General features: G+C 48.8%; 1 protein-coding gene across 1 annotated transcript in view; it reads right to left on the minus strand.

Moving 5' to 3' along the window:
- Window positions 1-17,699, minus strand: part of PIAS4 (protein inhibitor of activated STAT 4) — a 197,686-nt gene that overhangs the window by 51,871 nt on the left and 128,116 nt on the right. The window contains exon 6 of the mRNA XM_063914861.1: window positions 17,544-17,672. Coding sequence (XP_063770931.1) covers window positions 17,544-17,672 — 129 coding nt within the window. The remainder of the gene's footprint in view (window positions 1-17,543; window positions 17,673-17,699) is intronic.

Consider the following 17,699-nt stretch of genomic DNA (forward strand, 5'->3'; position numbering starts at 1 on the left):
TTTTTTGTTCAGACGGGACGCCATCATGTCCACCTTTGGTAATTCCCAACGGTTTACAATTATGTGGAAAACTTCCCCATGAAGTTCCCACTCTGCCGGGTGGAGGTCGTGCCTACTGAGGAAGTCTGCTTCCCAGTTTCCATTCCCGGAATGAAACACTGCTGACAGTGCTATCACATGATTTTCCGCCCAGCGAAAAGTCCTTGCAGTTTTTGCCACTGCCCTCCTGCTTCTTCTGCCGCCCTGTCTATTTACGTGGGCGACTGCCGTGATGTTTTATCCCACTGGATCAATACCGGCTGACCTTGAAGCAGAGGTCTTGCTAAGCTTAGAGCATTATAATTTTACCCTTAGCTATATTTATGTGGAGAAAAATCTCCAGACTTGATCACACTCCCTGGAAATTTTTTCCTTGTGTGACTGCTCCCCAGCCTCTCGGGCTGGCCTCCGTGGTCACCAACATCCAAAACTGAATGCCGAATCTGCGGCCCTCTAGAAGATGAGCACTCTGTAACCACCACAGGAGAGACACCCTTGTCCTTGGATATAGGGTTATCCGCTGATGCATCTGAAGATGCGATCCGGACCATTTGTCCAGCAGATCCCACTGAAAAGTTCTTGCATGAAATCTGCCGACTGGAATTGCTTCGAAGGAAGTCACCATTTTTTTACCATGGCCCTTGTGCAATGATGCACTGATTTTAGGAGGTTCCTGACTAGCTCGGATAACTCCCTGGCTTTCTCTTCCGGGAGAAACACCTTTTTCTGGACTGTGTCCAGAATCATCCCTAAGCACAGGAGACTTGTTGTCGGGATCAGCTGCGATTTTGGAATATTTAGAATCCACCCCTGCTGTTGTAACAGTATCCGAGATAGTGCTACTCCGACCTCCAACTGTTCCCTGGACTTTGCCCTTATCAGGAGATCGTCCAAGTAAGGGATAATTAAGACGCCTTTTCTTCGAAGAAGAACCATCATTTCGGCCATTACCTTGGTAAAGACCCGGGGTGCCGTAGACAATCCAAACGGCAGCGTCTGAAACGGATAGTGACAGTTCTGTACCACGAACCTGAGGTACCCTTAGTGATAAGAGCAAATTTGGGACATGGAGGTAAGCATCCCTGATGTCTCGGGACACCAGATAGTCCCCTTCTTCCCGGTTCGTTATCACTGCTCTGAGTGACTCCATCTTGATTTGAACCTTTGTAAGTGTTCAAATTTTTTTAGATTTAGAATAGGTCTCACCTAGCCTTCTGGCTTCAGTACCACAATATAGTGTGGAATAATACCCCTTTTCTTGTTGTAGGAGGGGTAATTTAATTATCACCTGCTGGGAATACAGCTCGTGAATTTTTTCCCATACTGCCTCCTTGTCGGAGGGAGACCTTGGTAAAGCAGACTTCAGGAGCCTGCGCAGGGGAAACGTCTCGACATTCCAAACTGTACCCCTGGGATACTACTTGTAGGATCCAGGGGTCCTGTACGGTCTCAGCGTCATGCTGAGAGCTTGTCAGAAGCGGTGGAACGCTTCTGTTCCTGGGAATGGGCTGCCTGCTGCAGTCTTCTTCCCTTTCCTCTATCCCTGGGCAGATATGACTCTTATAGGGACGAAAGGACTGAAGCTGAAAAGACGGTGTCTTTTTCTGCAGAGATGTGACTTAGGGTAAAAACGGTGGATTTTCCAGCAGTTGCCGTGGCCACCAGGTCCGATGGACCGACCCCAAATAACTCCTCTTCCTTTATACGGCAATACACCTTTGTGCCGTTTGGAATCTGCATCACCTGACCACTGTCGTGTCCATAAACATCTTCTGGCAGATATGGACATCGCACTTACTCTTGATGCCAGAGTGCAAATATCCCTCTGTGCATCTCGCATATATAGAAATACATCCTTTAAATGCTCTATAGTCCATAAAATACTGTCCCTGTCAAGGGTATCAATATTTTTAGTCAGGGAATCCGACCAAGCCACCCCAGCTCTGCACATCCAGGCTGAGGCGATCGCTGGTCGCAGTATAACACCAGTATGTGTGTATATACTTTTTATGATATTTTTCCAGCCTCCTGTCAGCTGGCTCCTTGAGGACGGCCCTATCTATAGACGGTACCGCCACTTGTTCTGATAAGCGTGTGAGCGCCTTATCCACCCTAAGGGGTGTTTCCCAACGCGCCCTAACTTCTGGCGGGAAAGGGTATACCGCCCATATTTTCTATCGGGGGGAACCCACGCATCATCACACACTTCATTTAATTTATCTGATTCAGGAAAAACTACGGTAGTTTTTTCACATCCCACATAATACCCTCTTTTGTGGTACTTGTAGTATCAGAAATATGTAACACCTCCTTCATTGCCCTTAACGTGTGGCCCTAATAAGGAATACGTTTGTTTATTCACCGTCGACACTGGATTCAGTGTCCCTGTCTGTGTCTGTGTCGACCGACTAAAGTAAACGGGCGTTTTAAAACCCCTGACGGTGTTTTTGAGACGTCTGGACCGGTACTAATTGTTTGTCGGCCGTCTCATGTCGTCAACCGACCTTGGCGCGTGTTGACATTATCACGTAATTCCCTAAATAAGCCATCCATTCCGGTGTCGACTCCCTAGAGAGTGACATCACCATTACAGGCAATTGCTCCGCCTCCTCACCAACATCGTCCTCATACATGTCGACACACACGTACCGAAACACAGCACACACACAGGGAATGCTCTGATAGAGGACAGGACCTACTAGCCCTTTGGAGAGACAGAGGGAGAGTTTGCCAGCACACACCAAAAACGCTATAATTATATAGGGACAACCTTATATAAGTGTTTTCCCTTATAGCATCTTTTTTATATATTTCTAACGCCAAATTAGTGCCCCCCCTCTCTGTTTTAACCCTGTTTCTGTAGTGCAGTGCAGGGGAGAGCCTGGGAGCCTTCCCTCCAGCCTTTCTGTGAGGGAAAATGGCGCTGTGTGCTGAGGAGATAGGCCCCGCCCCTTTTTCGGCGGCCTCGTCTCCCGCTCTTAACGGATTCTGGCAGGGGTTAAATATCTCCATATAGCCCCCGGAGGCTATATGTGAGGTATTTTTAGCCAAAAAAGGTTTTCATTGGCCTCCCAGGGCGCCCCCCTCCCAGCGCCCTGCACCCTCAGTGACTGCCGTGTGAAGTGTGCTGAGAGGAAAATGGCGCACAGCTGCAGTGCTGTGCGCTACCTTAAGAAGACTGAGGAGTCTTCTGCCGCCGATTCTGGACCTCTTCTCGTTTCAGCATCTGCAAGGGGGCCGGCGGCGAGGCTCCGGTGACCATCCAGGCTGTACCTGTGATCGTCCCTCTGGAGCTAATGTCCAGTAGCCAAAGAAGCCAATCCATCCTGCACGCAGGTGAGTTCACTTCTTCTCCCCTAAGTCCCTCGTTGCAGTGATCCTGTTGCCAGCAGGACTCACTGTAAAATAAAAAACCCAAGCTAAACTTTTCTAAGCAGCTCAGGAGAGCCACCTAGATTGCACCCTTCTCGGCCGGGCACAAAAATCTAACTGAGGCTTGGAGGAGAGTCATAGGGGGAGGAGCCAGTGCACACCACCTGATCCTAAAGCTTTACTTTTTGTGCCCTGTCTCCTGCGGAGCCGCTATTCCCCATGGTCCTTTCAGGAACCCCAGCATCCACTAGGACGATAGAGAAATACAGATAAGGGCTTTTGACAAAGCCGCGAATTCTGATACACGCCTGGCCGACGCCAAGGCCCACAGCATGACCACTTTTCACGTGAGGTATTGTAGCTCCACGGATTTAAGTGGCTCAACTCAATGCGACTTCAGGAAATCCAACACTACGTTGAGATCCCACGGTGCCACTGGAGGCACAAACGGGGGCTGACTATGCAGCACTCCCTTAACAAAAGTCTGAACTTCAGGCAATGAAGCCAGTTCTATTTTGGAAGAAAATCAATAGAGCCGAAATCTGGACCTTAATGGAACCCAATTTTAGGGCCATAGTCACCTCTGACTTGTAGGAGGTGCAGAAATCGACCTAGCTGAAATTCCTCCTTTGGGGCCTTACTGGACTCACAGCACGCAACATATTTCCGCCATATGCGATGATAATGGTTTGCGTTCACTTCTTTCCTAGCTTTAAATAGCGTAGGGATAACTTCCTCCGGAATGCCCTTTTCCTTCAGGATCCGGCGTTCAACCGCCATGCCGTCAAACGCAGTCGCGGTAAGTCTTGGAACAGACAGGCCCCCTGCTGCGCAAGGTCCTGTCTGAGCGGCAGAGGCCATGGGTCCTCTGAGATCATTTCTTGGAGTTCTGGGTACCAAGCTCTTCTTGGCCACCCGGAACAATGAGTATAGTTCTTACTCCTCATTATTCTCATTACCCTGGGTATGAGAGGCAGAGAAGGGAACACATACACCGACTGGTACACCCACGGTGTTACCAGAGCGTCCACAGCTATCGCCTGAGGGTCCCTTGACCTGGCGCAATATCTTTTTAGCTTTTTGTTGAGGCGGGACGCCATCCTGTCCACCTGTGGCCTTTCCCCACGGTGTACAATCATTTGGAAGACTTCTGGATGAAGTCCCCACTCTCCCGGGTGGAGGTCGTGTCTGCTGAGAAAGTCTGCTTCTCAGTTGTCCACTCCGGGAATGAACACTGATGACAGTGCAAACACATGATTTTCCGCCCATCGGAGAATCCTTGTGGCTTCTGCCATCGCCATCCTGCTTCTTGTGCCACCCTGTCGGTTTACATGAGCGACCGCCGTGATGTTGTCTGACTGGATCAGCACCGGCCGGTGTTGAAGCAGGGGTCTAGCCTGACTTAGGGCATTGTAAATGGCCCATAGTTCCAGAACATTTATGTGTAGGGAAGTCTCCTGGCTTTTCCATAGGCCTTGGAAGTTTCTTCCCTGTGTGACTGCCCCCCAGCCTTGAAGGCTGGCATCCGTGGTCACCAGGACCCAGTCCTGTATGCCGAATCTGCAGCCCCCTAGAAGATGAGCACTCTGCAGTCACCACCACAGCGACACCCTGGCCCTTGGAGACAGGGTTATCCGCCGATGCATCTGATGATGCGACCCGGACCACTTGTCCAACAGATCCCACTGGAAGATCCTTGCATGGGACTTGGCGAATGGAAATTCTTCGTAAGAAGCTACCATCTTTCCGAAGGCTCGCGTGTATTGATGCACCGATACCTGTATTTGTATTAGGAGGTCTCCGTCTAGAGACGCCAACTCCTTGGACTTCTCCTCCGGGAGAAACCCTTTTTATCCTGTTCTGTGTCCAGAACCATACCTAGGAACAGTAGACGCGTCGTAGGAACCAGCTGCGACTTTGGAATATTCAGAATCCAGCCGTGCTGTTGTAGCACTTCCCGAGATAGTGCTACTCCGACGAACAACTGCTCCCTGGACCTCGCCTTTATAAGGAGATCGTCCAAGTACGGGATAAGTACTTCGGCCATTACCTTGGTAAATACCCTCTGTGCCGGGGACAGACCAACGGCAACGTCTGGAATTGGTAATGACAATCCTGTACCACAATTTTGAGGTACACCTGGTGAAGAGGGTAAATAGGGACATGCAGGTAAGCATCCTTGATGTCCAGTGATACCCTGAAATTTTCCAGGCTTGCAATAATCGCCCTGAGCGATTCCATTTTGAGCTTGAACCTTCGTATATAAGTGTTCAAGGATTTCAATTTTAGAATGGGTCTCACCGAATCGTCTGGTTTCGGTACCACAATATTTTGGAATAGTAACCCCGGCCTTGTTGAAGGAGGGGTACCTTGATTTCACCTGCTGGAAGTACAGCTTGTGAATTGCCGCCAGTACTACCTTTCTCCGAGGGCAGCAGGCAAGGCTGATGTGAGGCAACGGCGAGGGGGAGTCGTCTCGAACTCCAGCCTGTATCCCTGTGATACTACTTGCAGAACCTAGGGATCCACCTGTGGGCAAGCCCACTGGTCCCTGCAGTTCCCGAGACGCGCCCCCACCCCACCTGTCTCCACCTGTGGAGCCCCAGCGTCATGCGGTGGACTCAGAGGAAGCGAGGAAAGATATTTGATCCTGGGAACTGGCTGACTGGTGCAGCTTTTTCCTTCTTCCCTTGTCTCTGTGCAGAAAGGAAGCGCCTTTGACCCGCTTGCTTTTCTGAAGCCGAAAGGACTGTACCTGAAAATACGGTGCTTTCTTAGGCTTTTGTGAGGAAACCTGAGGTAAAAATGTTTCTTCCCAGCTGTTGCTGTGGATACGAGGTCCCAGAGACCATCCCCAAACAATTCCTCACCCTTATAAGGCAGAATCTCCATGTGCCTTTTAAAGGCAGCATCACCTGTCCACTGCCGGGTTTCTAATACCCTCCTGGCAGAATGGACATTGCATTAATTCTGGATGCCAGCCGGCAAATATCCCTCTGTGCATCCTTTATATATAAGACAATGTTAGCAAAATATTATCCCTGTCTTAGCGTATTAATATTATCTGACAGGGTATCAGACCACGCTGCAGCAGCACTATTTATGCTGAAGCAATTGCAGGTTTCAGTATATAACCTGAGTGTGTAAATACAGACTTCAGGATCACCTCCTGCTTTTTATCCGCAGGTTCCTTCAAGGTGGCCGTATCCTAAGACGGCAGTGCCACCTTTTGACAAACGTGTGAGCGCCTTATCCACCCTAAGGGATATCTCCCAACGTGACCTATCCTCTGGCGGGAAAGGGTACGCCATCAGTAACTTTTTAGAAATTACCAGTTTCTTATCGGGGGAAACCACGCTTCTTTACACACTTCATTCATTCATCTGATGGGGGAACAAAACACTGGCTGCTTTTTCTCCCCAAAAATAAAACCCCTTTTATGTGGTACTTGGGTTTATGTCAGAAATGTGTAACACATTTTTCATTGCCGAGATCATGCAACGGATGTTCCTAGTGGATTGTGTATATGTCTCAACCTCGTCGACACTGGAGTCAGACTCCGTGTCGACATCTGTGTCTGCCATCTGAGGTAACGGACGTTGTTTGAGCCCCTGATGGCCTTTGAGACGCCTGGGCAGGCGCGGGCTGAGAAGCCGGCTGTCCCACAGCTGTTACGTCATCCAGCCTTTTATGTAAGGAGTTGACACTGTCGGTTAATACCTTCCACCTATCCATCCACTCTGGTGTCGGCCCCACAGGACATCCCATTTATCGGCCTCTGCTCCGCCTCCACGTAACCTTCCTCATCCAACATGTCGACACAACCGTACCGACACACCGCACACACACAGGGAATGCTCTGACTGGAGGACAGGACCCCACAAAGTCCTTTTGGGGAGACCGAGAGAGAGTATGCCAGCACACACCAGAGTGCTATATAATGCAGGGATTAACACTATAACTGAGTGATTTTTCCCCAAATAGCTGCTTGTATACATATATTGCGCCTAAATTTAGTGCCCCCCCTCTCTTTTTAACCCTTTGAGCCTGAAAACTACAGGGGAGAGCCTGGGGAGCTGTCTTCCAGCTGCACTGTGAAGAGAAAATGGTGCCAGTGTGCTGAGGGAGAAGCCCCGCCCCTTTTTCTGCTGACTTTCTCCCGCTTTTTCTGGAATACTGGCAGGGGTAATTTTACATCTATATAGCCTCTAGGACTATATATGATGTAGATTTGCCAGCCAAGGTGTCATATATTGCCCTCAGGGCGCCCCCCCCAGCGCCCTGTACCCATCAGTGACCGGAGTGTGAGGTGTACATGAGGAGCAATGGCGCACAGCTGCAGTGCTGTGCGCTACCTTGGTGAAGACCGAAGTCTTCTGCCGCCGATTTTCCGGACTCTTCATCCTTCTGGCTCTGTAAGGGGGACGGCGGCGCGGCTACGGGAACGAACACCAAGGTCGGGTCCTGCGGTCGATCCCTCTGGAACTAATGGTGTCCAGTAGCCTAAGAAGCCCAAACTACCACCTGTTAGGTAGGTTCGCTTCTCTCCCCTTAGTCCCTCGCTGCAGTGAGTCTGTTGCCAGCAGATCTCACTGTAAAATAAAACACCTAAATATACTTTCTTTCTAGGAGCTCAGGAGAGCCCCTAGTGTGCATCCAGCTCAGCCGGGCACAAGAATCTAACTGAGGTCTGGAGGAGGGTCTTAGTGGGAGGAGCCAGTGCACACCAGGTAGTCCTAAAGCTTTCTTTAGTTGTGCCGCTAATCCCCATGGTCCTTACAGAGTCCCCAGCATCCACTTAGGGCGTTAGAGAAAAAAAAAAGCTGGAAGACCACGTGCCATTGAAGGGGCGGGGCTTCACTATGACAGGATCCAGCAGCTCACCAGCACCATTTTCCCTCTGCAGTGGACACAGACGCTGACTGACAAGAACGCGCAGCTCTTCCAGTGTGACTCCAAATTACCTCAGCGGTACCAGGGGGTCATAACAAGGGGGGGGGGATGGGTGATTACTAGCGTACTAAGTCCCCTGTCAGGGTACTTAGTCTGCGACCCGGCTAAGCTTGGCATTAGCGGTAAGGGCGCGGTGGGAGCTGGCTCCAAACAACTCTGTCTCCCTGAAGGGCTCTTTGTGGGTTAATTGTGCTTAACAATTTCCTGTGTGTGTGAGTGTGCTGTCACATTTACATTATGTCAGGCAAAGACTGTTTCTTGTACAGCGGTGTGTTCCTCTTCACCAGGGGGCTCACTACTGGGTACTCAGGGTTCACAGAATAGCGGGGCTGAACCAGAGTGGGTTAATTCTCTGAAAGGAACGATCTCTACTTTTTCTACAAAATTGTTCCACAATGAGAAAGACGCAAAACAGACTGTGGATGAGTGTATGAACAGAGACCCAGTCCCCAAAACAGCGTCTCGATCCCCTGCCATTTGTCCGCAAAAGCGATGTCTGGCCCATATCCTGCAGTCCGACTCTGATGCTGACAGGTCAGACATGGAGTAGGGGGAGGTGGACTTGGAGGGGGAGGTGGACTTGGGGGGGACAGGTGGACTTGGGAGGGGGGGGGGGGTGGAGTTGGAGGAAGGGGGGGGGGGGGGGGATGCAGCTCTGTCACAGGGAATAGAGGCTCTTATAGAGGCTATCAGAGGTGTTCTACATATTCCTGATAAGGTGTCAGAGGAGAGTGAGGAATCTTATTTTAATGTAAAAAATAAGTCACTTTTCATGTGTCAAAGGAAATGAATACCCTGTTTGAATAACTGTGGGTTAATCCTGGTAAGACATTTCAGATCCCTAAAAGGTTGCTCTCCTCTTTTCCCTTTCCTCTGGAGGATAGGAAAAAATGGGAAAATCCACCGATAGTGGACGCATCAGTCTCTAGGCTTTCACGTAAAATTGTATTGCCTGTTCCTGGTGCAGCCTCCCTGAAAGACACGGCTGATTGTAAAATTCAGACTACACTCAAATCATTGTACACAGCTGCTGGGGTGGCCCAAAGACTCACTATTGCATGTGCGTGGATCACAAAAGACATTGCAAAATGGTCAGGTAACCTGAATGAGGGGTTAGATTCCTTGTCGGGGGGGGGGTTTACTCCTGCAGCATATACATTATGCTTGTGGCGATGCCAGTGGACTGCTGACGCGGACTACAGGAAAGGCGTGGAAGGCCTACCATTCAATAGCAGTCTATTGCACGCCGGGTTAGGCTTACTGTCCAGCATGCTTATTCAACGGCAGGTTTGCCATGTCCAAAATCTGTACAGGCCCGCTCTACTAAGTCAGTGGGTTCTTCCTGGGTGGCTGCCCGGGGTGTTTCGGCTTTACAGCTCTGCCAATTAGCTACTTGGTCAGTGTCAAACACGTTTGCTAAGTTCTACAAGTTCGATGCTCTGGCTTTTGAGGACCTTCAGTTTGGTCAATCAGTTCTGCAGGTACCTCAGCACTCTCCCACCCGAATTGGGAGCTTTGGTACATCCCCAAAGTACTAAATGGACCCCATTATCCTCTAGGACGTAAGAGAAAAATAAGATTTTACTCACCGGTATATCTATTTCTCGTAGTCCGTAGTGGATGCTGGGACTCCGTAAGGACCATGGGGAATAGCGGCTCTGCAGGAGACTGGGCACAACTAAAGAAAGCTTTAGGACTACCTGGTGTGCACTGGCTCCTCCCACTATGACCCTCCTCCAGACCTCAGTTAGGATACTGTGCCCGGAAGAGCTGACACAATAAGGTAGGATTTTGAATCCCGGGTAAGACTCATACCAGCCACACCAATCAGACTGTATAACTCGTGATACTATACCCAGTTAACAGTATGAAATATAACTGAGCCTCTCAACAGATGGCTCAACAATAACCCTTTAGTTAGGCAATAACTATATACAAGTATTGCAGACAATCCGCACTTGGGATGGGCGCCCAGCATCCACTACGGACTACGAGAAATAGATTTACCGGTGAGTAAAATCTTATTTTCTCTGACGTCCTAAGTGGATGCTGGGACTCCGTAAGGACCATGGGGATTATACCAAAGCTCCCAAACGGGCGGGAGAGTGTGGATGACTCTGCAGCACCGAATGAGCAAACTCTAGGTCCTCCTCAGCCAGGGTATCAAACTTGTAGACTCTTGCAAAAGTGTTTGAACCCGACCAAGTAACAGCTCGGCAAATTTGTAAAGCCGAGACCCCTCGGGCAGCCGCCCAAGAAAAGCCCACTTTCCTCGTGGAATGGGCTTTTACAGATTTAGGGTGCGGCAGTCCAGCCGCAGAATGTGCAAGTTGAATCGTGCTACAGATCCAGCGAGAAATAGTCTGCTTAGAAGCAGGAGCACCCAGCTTGTTGGGTGCATACAGGATAAATAGCGAGTCAGTTTTCCTGACTCCAGCCATCCTGGAAACATATATTTCAGGGCCCTGACTACGTCTAGTAACTTGGAATCCTCCAAGTCCCAAGTAGCCGCAGGCACCACAATAGGTTGGTTCACATGAAAAACTGATACCACCTTAGGAAGGAATTGGGAACGAGTCCTCAATTCCGCCCTATCCATATAAAAAAAATTAGATAAGGGCTTTTGCATGATAAAGCCGCTAATTCTGATACACGCCTGGCCGACGCCAAGGCCAACAGCATGACCACTTTCCACGTGAGGTATTTTAGCTCCACGGATTTAAGTGGCTCAACCCAATGCGACTTCAGGAAATCCAACACCACGTTGATATCCCACGGTGCCACTGGAGGCACAAACGGGGGCTGACTATGCAGCACTCCCTTAACAAAAGTCTGAACTTCAGGCAGTGAAGTCAGTTCTATTTTGGAAGAAAATCGATAGAGCCGAAATCTGGACCTTAATGGAACCCAATTTTAGGCCCATAGTCACCCCTGACTGTAGGAAGTGCAGAAATCGACCTAGCTGAAATTCCTCCGTTGAGGCCTTCCTGGCCTCACAGCACGCAACATATTTCCGCCATATGCGGTGATAATGGTTTGTGTTCACTTCTTTCCTAGCTTTAATTAGCGTAGGAATAACTTCCTCCGGAATGCCCTTTTCCTTCAGGATCCGGCGTTCAACCGCCATGCCGTCAAACGCAGCCGCGGTACGTCTTGGAACAGACAGGCCCCCTGCTGCAGCAGGTCCTGTCTGAGCGGCAGAGGCCATGGGTCCTCTGAGATCATTTCTTGGAGTTCTGGGTACCAAGCTCTTCTTGGCCAATCCGGAACAATGAGTATAGTTCTTACTCCTCTCCTTCTTATTATTCTCATTACCCTGGGTATGAGAGGCAGAGAAGGGAACACATACACCGACTGGTACACCCACGGTGTTACCAGAGCGTCCACAGCTATTGTTTGAGGGTCCCTTGACCTGGCGCAATATCTTTTTAGCTTTTTGTTGAGGCGGGACGCCATCATGTCCACCTGTGGCCTTCCCCAACGGTATACAATCATTTGGAAGACTTCTGGATGAAGTCCCCACTCTCCCGGGTGGAGGTCGTGTCTGCTGAGAAAGTCTGCTTCCCAGTTATCCACTCCGGGAATGAACACTGCTGACAGTGCTAACACATGATTTTCCGCCCATCGGAGAATCCTTGTGGCTTCTGCCATCGCCATCCTGCTTCTTGTGCCGCCCTGTCGGTTTACATGAGCGACCGCCGTGATGTTGTCTGACTGGATCAGCACCGGCCGGTGTTGAAGCAGGGGACTAGCCTGACTTAGGGCATTGTAAATGGCCCATAGTTCCAGAATATTTTTGTGTAGGGAAGTCTCCTGACTTGTCCATAGTCCTTGGAAGTTTCTTCCCTGTGTGACTGCCCCCCAGCCTCGAAGGCTGGCATCCGTGGTCACCAGGACCCAGTCCTGTATGCCGAATCTGCGGCCCTCTAGAAGATGAGCACTCTGCAGCCACCACAACAGCGATACCCTGGCCCTTGGAGACAGGGTTATCCGCCGATGCATCTGAAGATGCGACCCGGACCACTTGTCCAACACATCCCACTGGAAGATCCTTGCATGGGACCTGGCGAATGGAATTTTTTCGTAAGAAGCTACCATCTTTCCAGGGCTCGCGTGCATTGATGCACCGACACCTGTATTTGTATTAGGAGGTCTCTGTCTAGAGACGACAACTCCTTGGACTTCTCCTCCGGGAGAAACCCTTTTTTCTTGTTCTGTGTCCAGAACCATACCCAGGAACAGTAGACGCGTCGTAGGAACCAGCTACGACTTTGGAATATTCAGAATCCAGCCGCGCTGTTGTAGCACTTTCCGAGATAGTGCTACTCCGACGAACAACTGCTCCCTGGACCTCGCCTTTATAATGAGATCGTCCAAGTACGGGATAATTATTTCGGCCATTACCTTGGTAAATACCTTCGGTGCCGGGGACAGACCAACGGCAACGTCTGGAATTGGTAATGACAATCCTGGTGAGGAGGGTAAATAGGGACATGCAGGTAAGCATCCTTGATGTCCAGTGATACCATGAAATTCTCCAGGCTTGCAATAATCGCCCTGAGCGATTCCATTTTGAACTTGAACCTTCATATATAAGTGTTCAAGGATTTCAATTTTAGAATGGGTCTCACTGAACCGTCTGGTTTCGGTACCACAAACATTGTGGAATAGTAACCCCGGCCTTGTTGAAGGAGGGGTACCTTGATTTCACCCGCTGGAAGTACAGCTTGTGAATTGCCGCCAGTACTACCTCCCTTTCTCCGAGGGCAGCAGGCAAGGCTGGTGTGAGGTAACGGCGAGGGGGAGTCGCCTCGAACTCCAGCTTGTATCCCTGTGATACTACTTGCAGAACCTAGGGATCCACCTGTGGGCAAGCCCACTGGTCCCTGAAGTTCCCGAGACGCGCCCCCACCCCACCTGTCTCCACCTGTGGAGCCCCAGCGTCATGCGGTGGACTCAGAGGAAGCGAGGGAAGATATTTGATCCTGGGAACTGGCTGACTGGTGCAGCTTTTTCCTTCTTCCCTTGTCTCTGTGCAGAAAGGAAGCGCCTTTGACCCGCTTGCTTTTCTGAAGCCGAAAGGACTGTACCTGAAAATACGGTGCTTTCTTAGGCTGTGAGGAAACCGGAGGTAAAAAAAATTTCTTCCCAGCTGTTGCTGTGGATACGAGGTCCCAGAGACCATCCCCAAACAATTCCTCACCCTTATAAGGCAGAATCTCCATGTGCCTTTTAAAGTCAGCATCACCTGTCCACTGCCGGGTCTCTAATACCCTCCTGGCAGAATGGACATTGCATTAATTCTGGATGCCAGCCGGCAAATATCCCTCTGTGCATCCCTCATATATAAGACGACGTCTTTAAAATGCTCTATGTTAGCAAAATATTATCCCTGTCTAGGGTATTAATATTATCTGACAGGGTATCAGACCACGCTGCAGCAGCACTATTCATGCTGAGGCAATTGCAGGTCTCAGTATAGTACCTGAGTGTGTATATACAGACTTCAGGATCGCCTCCTGCTTTTTATCAGCAGGCTCCTTCAAAGTGGCCGTATCCTAAGACGGCAGTGCCACCTTTTTTGACAAACGTGTGAGCGCCTTATCCACCCTAGGGGATATCTCCCAACGTGACCTATCCTCTGGCGGGAAAGGGTACGCCAGCAGTAACTTTTTAGAAATTACCAGTTTCTTATCGGGGGAACCCACGCTTCTTTACACACTTCATTCACTCATCTGATGGGGGAACAAAACACTGGCTGCTTTTTCTCCCCAAACATAAAACCCCTTTTATGTGGTACTTGGGTTTATGTCAGAAATGTGTAACACATTTTTCATTGCCGAGATCATGCAACGGATGTTCCTAGTGGATTGTGTATATGTCTCAACCTCGTCGACACTGGAGTCAGACTCCGTGTCGACATCTGTGTCTGCCATCTGAGGTAACGGGCGTTTTTTTGAGCCCCTGATGGACTTTGAGACGCCTGGGCAGGCGCGGGCTGAGAAGCCGGCTGTCCCACAGCTGTTACATCATCCAGCCTTTTATGTAAGGAGTTGACATTGTCGGTTAATACCTTCCACCTATTCATCCACTCTGGTGTCGGCCCCACAGGGGGCGACATCCATTTATCGGCCTCTGCTCCGCCTCCACGTAACCTTCCTCATCCAACATGTCGACACAGCCGTACCGACACACCGCACACACACAGGGAATGCTCTGACTGGAGGACAGGACCCCACAAAGTCCTTTGGGGAGACAGAGAGAGAGTATGCCAGCACACACCAGAGCGCTATATAATGCAGGGATTAACACTATAACTGAGTGATTTTTCCCCCAATAGCTGCTTGTATACACACATTGCGCCTAAATTTGGTGCCCCCCCTCTCTTTTTAACCCTTTGAGCCTGAAAACTACAGGGTAGAGCCTGGGGAGCCGTCTTCCAGCTGCACTGTGAAGAAAAAATGGCGCCAGTGTACTGAAGGAGATAGCCCCGCCCCTTTTTCGGCGGACATTTCTCACGCTTTTTTCATGGATTCTGGCAGGGGTAATTTATCACATATATAGCCCTGGGACTATATATTGTGATGATTTGCCAGCCAAGGTGTTTATATTGCCCTCAGGGCGCCCCCCCCCAGCGCCCTTCACCCATCAGTGACCGGAGTGTGAGGTGTGCATGAGGAGCAAATGGCGCACAGCTGCAGTGCTGTGCGCTACCTTGTTGAAGACAGAAGTCTTCTGCCGCCGATTTTCCGGAACACTTCTTGCTTCTGGCTCTGTAAGGGGGCCGGCGGCGCGGCTCCGGGACCGAACATCGAGGTCGGGTCCTGTGGTCGATTCCTCTGGAGCTAATGGTGTCCAGTAGCCGAAGAAGTCCAAGCTACCACCAGTTAGGTAGGTTCGCTTCTTCTCCCCTTAGTCCCTCGCTGCAGTGAGTCTGTTGCCAGCAGATCTCACTGTAAAATAAAAAACCTAAAATATACTTTCTTTCTAGGAGCTCAGGAGAGCCCCTAGTGTGCATCCAGCTCAGCCGGGCACAAGATTCTAACTGAGGTCTGGAGGAGGGTCATAGTGGGAGGAGCCAGTGCACACCAGGTAGTCCTAAAGCTTTCTTTAGTTGTGCCCAGTCTCCTGCGGAGCCGCTGTTCCCCATGGTCCTTACGGAGTCCCAGCATCCACTTAGGACGTAAGAGAAAATAGGATTTGAATTACCTGCCGGTAAATCCTTTTCTCGTAGTCCGTAGAGCAGGCATTCCCGACCGCGGCCCTCAAGGCACACCAACAGTGCAGGTTTTAGTGATATCCAGGCTTCAGCACAGATGGTTAAATCAAAATAACTGAGGTACTAATTAAGTTAACTGTGTACAAGCCTGATATCACTAAAACCAGGACTGTTAGTGTGCCTTGAGGACCGAGGTTGGGAAACACTGCCGTAGAGGATACTGGGCGCCTGCACAGTGCTTAGTTCTTCCTGCACTGTTACTTGGATAAGTAATGTTGGTTCAGCCGTTGCTGTTCCTGTTTTCAAGTTTGGTTAGCTTGGCTTTCCTCTTGTTGCGTGTGCTGGTTCGGAATCTCACCACTTTCCTTATCTATCCTTCTCTCAAAGTACGTCAGTCTCCTCGGGCACAGTTTCCTAGACTGAGTCTGGTAGGAGGGGCATAGAGGGAGGAGGCAGCCCACACTATTAAATTCTTAAAGTGCCCATGGCTCCTAGTGTACCTATGTATACCCCACAAAATGGACCCCAGTATCCTCTACGGACTACGAGAAAAGGATTTACCGGTAGGTAATTAAAATCCTATTTTCTTCTACCAGTATCTAGTAATAATCAGGATTTCATTTAAATAAATAAAAATAAAATAAAAAAGTGGAAAAATAAAAAATCACCACTAATATGCTATAAAAGAAAATATAAAAGAAAAACCTTATTGTATACCATATTGACTATGACGTATTAAACAGACAAACTCAATAGCCAATAAGAAGCGAAAAGGGACAAATGTGGTAGACAGCATAAGAAATACCTTAAGCAATATAAGCTATTACAAAATAATGGGGCGCTAAATCAACCACAAGATGAGGCTACTAAATACTGCATGAAAGTAACAAGAACAACCATCTGACATTGAAACAAAATACATGTACAAAATCTGTGGATAGATGCACTAGTGAAAATAAAAGCATGCATCATTTTACACATTCAGATAAAGCGTGGTAAAACCCTCCCATCAGGTGCATACATATTTTGGACATAACTTGGCAAGTGCCGACATGGGAAATGGCAAGCTGTGCACAAAATTTCTACCTCTGTGATGCCAACCAATTGCTCCAAGAACTGGCATTTAAAAACAGCCAAAGTGAAGCTAAGCAACAGTAAAAAAATTGAATTTACATCTGAATAATCAGAGAAGTGCGGGAATGGAGATATGGAGATTTTATTCCATTATTTTTCATACATAAAAGGTGGATTTAATCATGTAAAGTCCAAAATGAAGGTATGTGTGAACTATTTCCTTACAGAGATTTACTACTGCAAATAAATTCAGAAGAACCTCCATTTTACACACAATACATTTAAAAAAATAATTTTTTGAGACAGTTGTTAACATACAAATACGGATGGGAAGTAAATTCTCCCACCTTTAGCTCATTGGTTTAATGTATAAGAGTAGCAATGATTACAGGCCCGTGACACTAGGGTACACACAGAAGGACAAACTGCTGCAGTACAAAAGATACTAGAAAGCTACCCAAGTTTAATGAGATTATTACTGAGAGATGAAAAAGGCCATGGACTAAAGTTGGCAATACACTAAACCAACTTTCATCCAACTAGTTAGTTAGCTGGAATAAAAATCTGGTAACTATTGGAAGCAAATGACAATCAGCAATTTGCTCTCAACGACCTGAAAACAGACAAAAATGGTTGTTTGGACAAGTTGGTTAATTCTGTTTGAAACAATTTATCTAAATTACAGCTTTTGCCCGTTTTCTGGGGGTTGGGAGCAAATGGTGGATTGTGATTTGCTCCAATACATTATCAGATTTTCATTCCAGCCAAATAGTTGTATGGAAATTGGTAAAGTGTATGGCCAACTTAAGCAGTACAGCTAAACAGTGAATACTGCTGAAAAGAACGTGGAAAGCATATGGTCTATACATCCAGTGCTAGTGCTTACCTTTCCATAATTTCCCCAGGTGACTGTTACTCTGTTGCTAGCTGAGGACAGATACATGAGATTGGTGAGATTTATGGGGCGGCACGGCCGCTTGGGTTCCACGCCAGGTTTATTGGAGGGATAATAGCCCTGGACAAATGAAAGTAGGAAATGAAG

This window comes from Pseudophryne corroboree, chromosome 1 (assembly GCF_028390025.1).
Source record: "Pseudophryne corroboree isolate aPseCor3 chromosome 1, aPseCor3.hap2, whole genome shotgun sequence".
NCBI lineage: Eukaryota > Metazoa > Chordata > Amphibia > Anura > Myobatrachidae > Pseudophryne > Pseudophryne corroboree.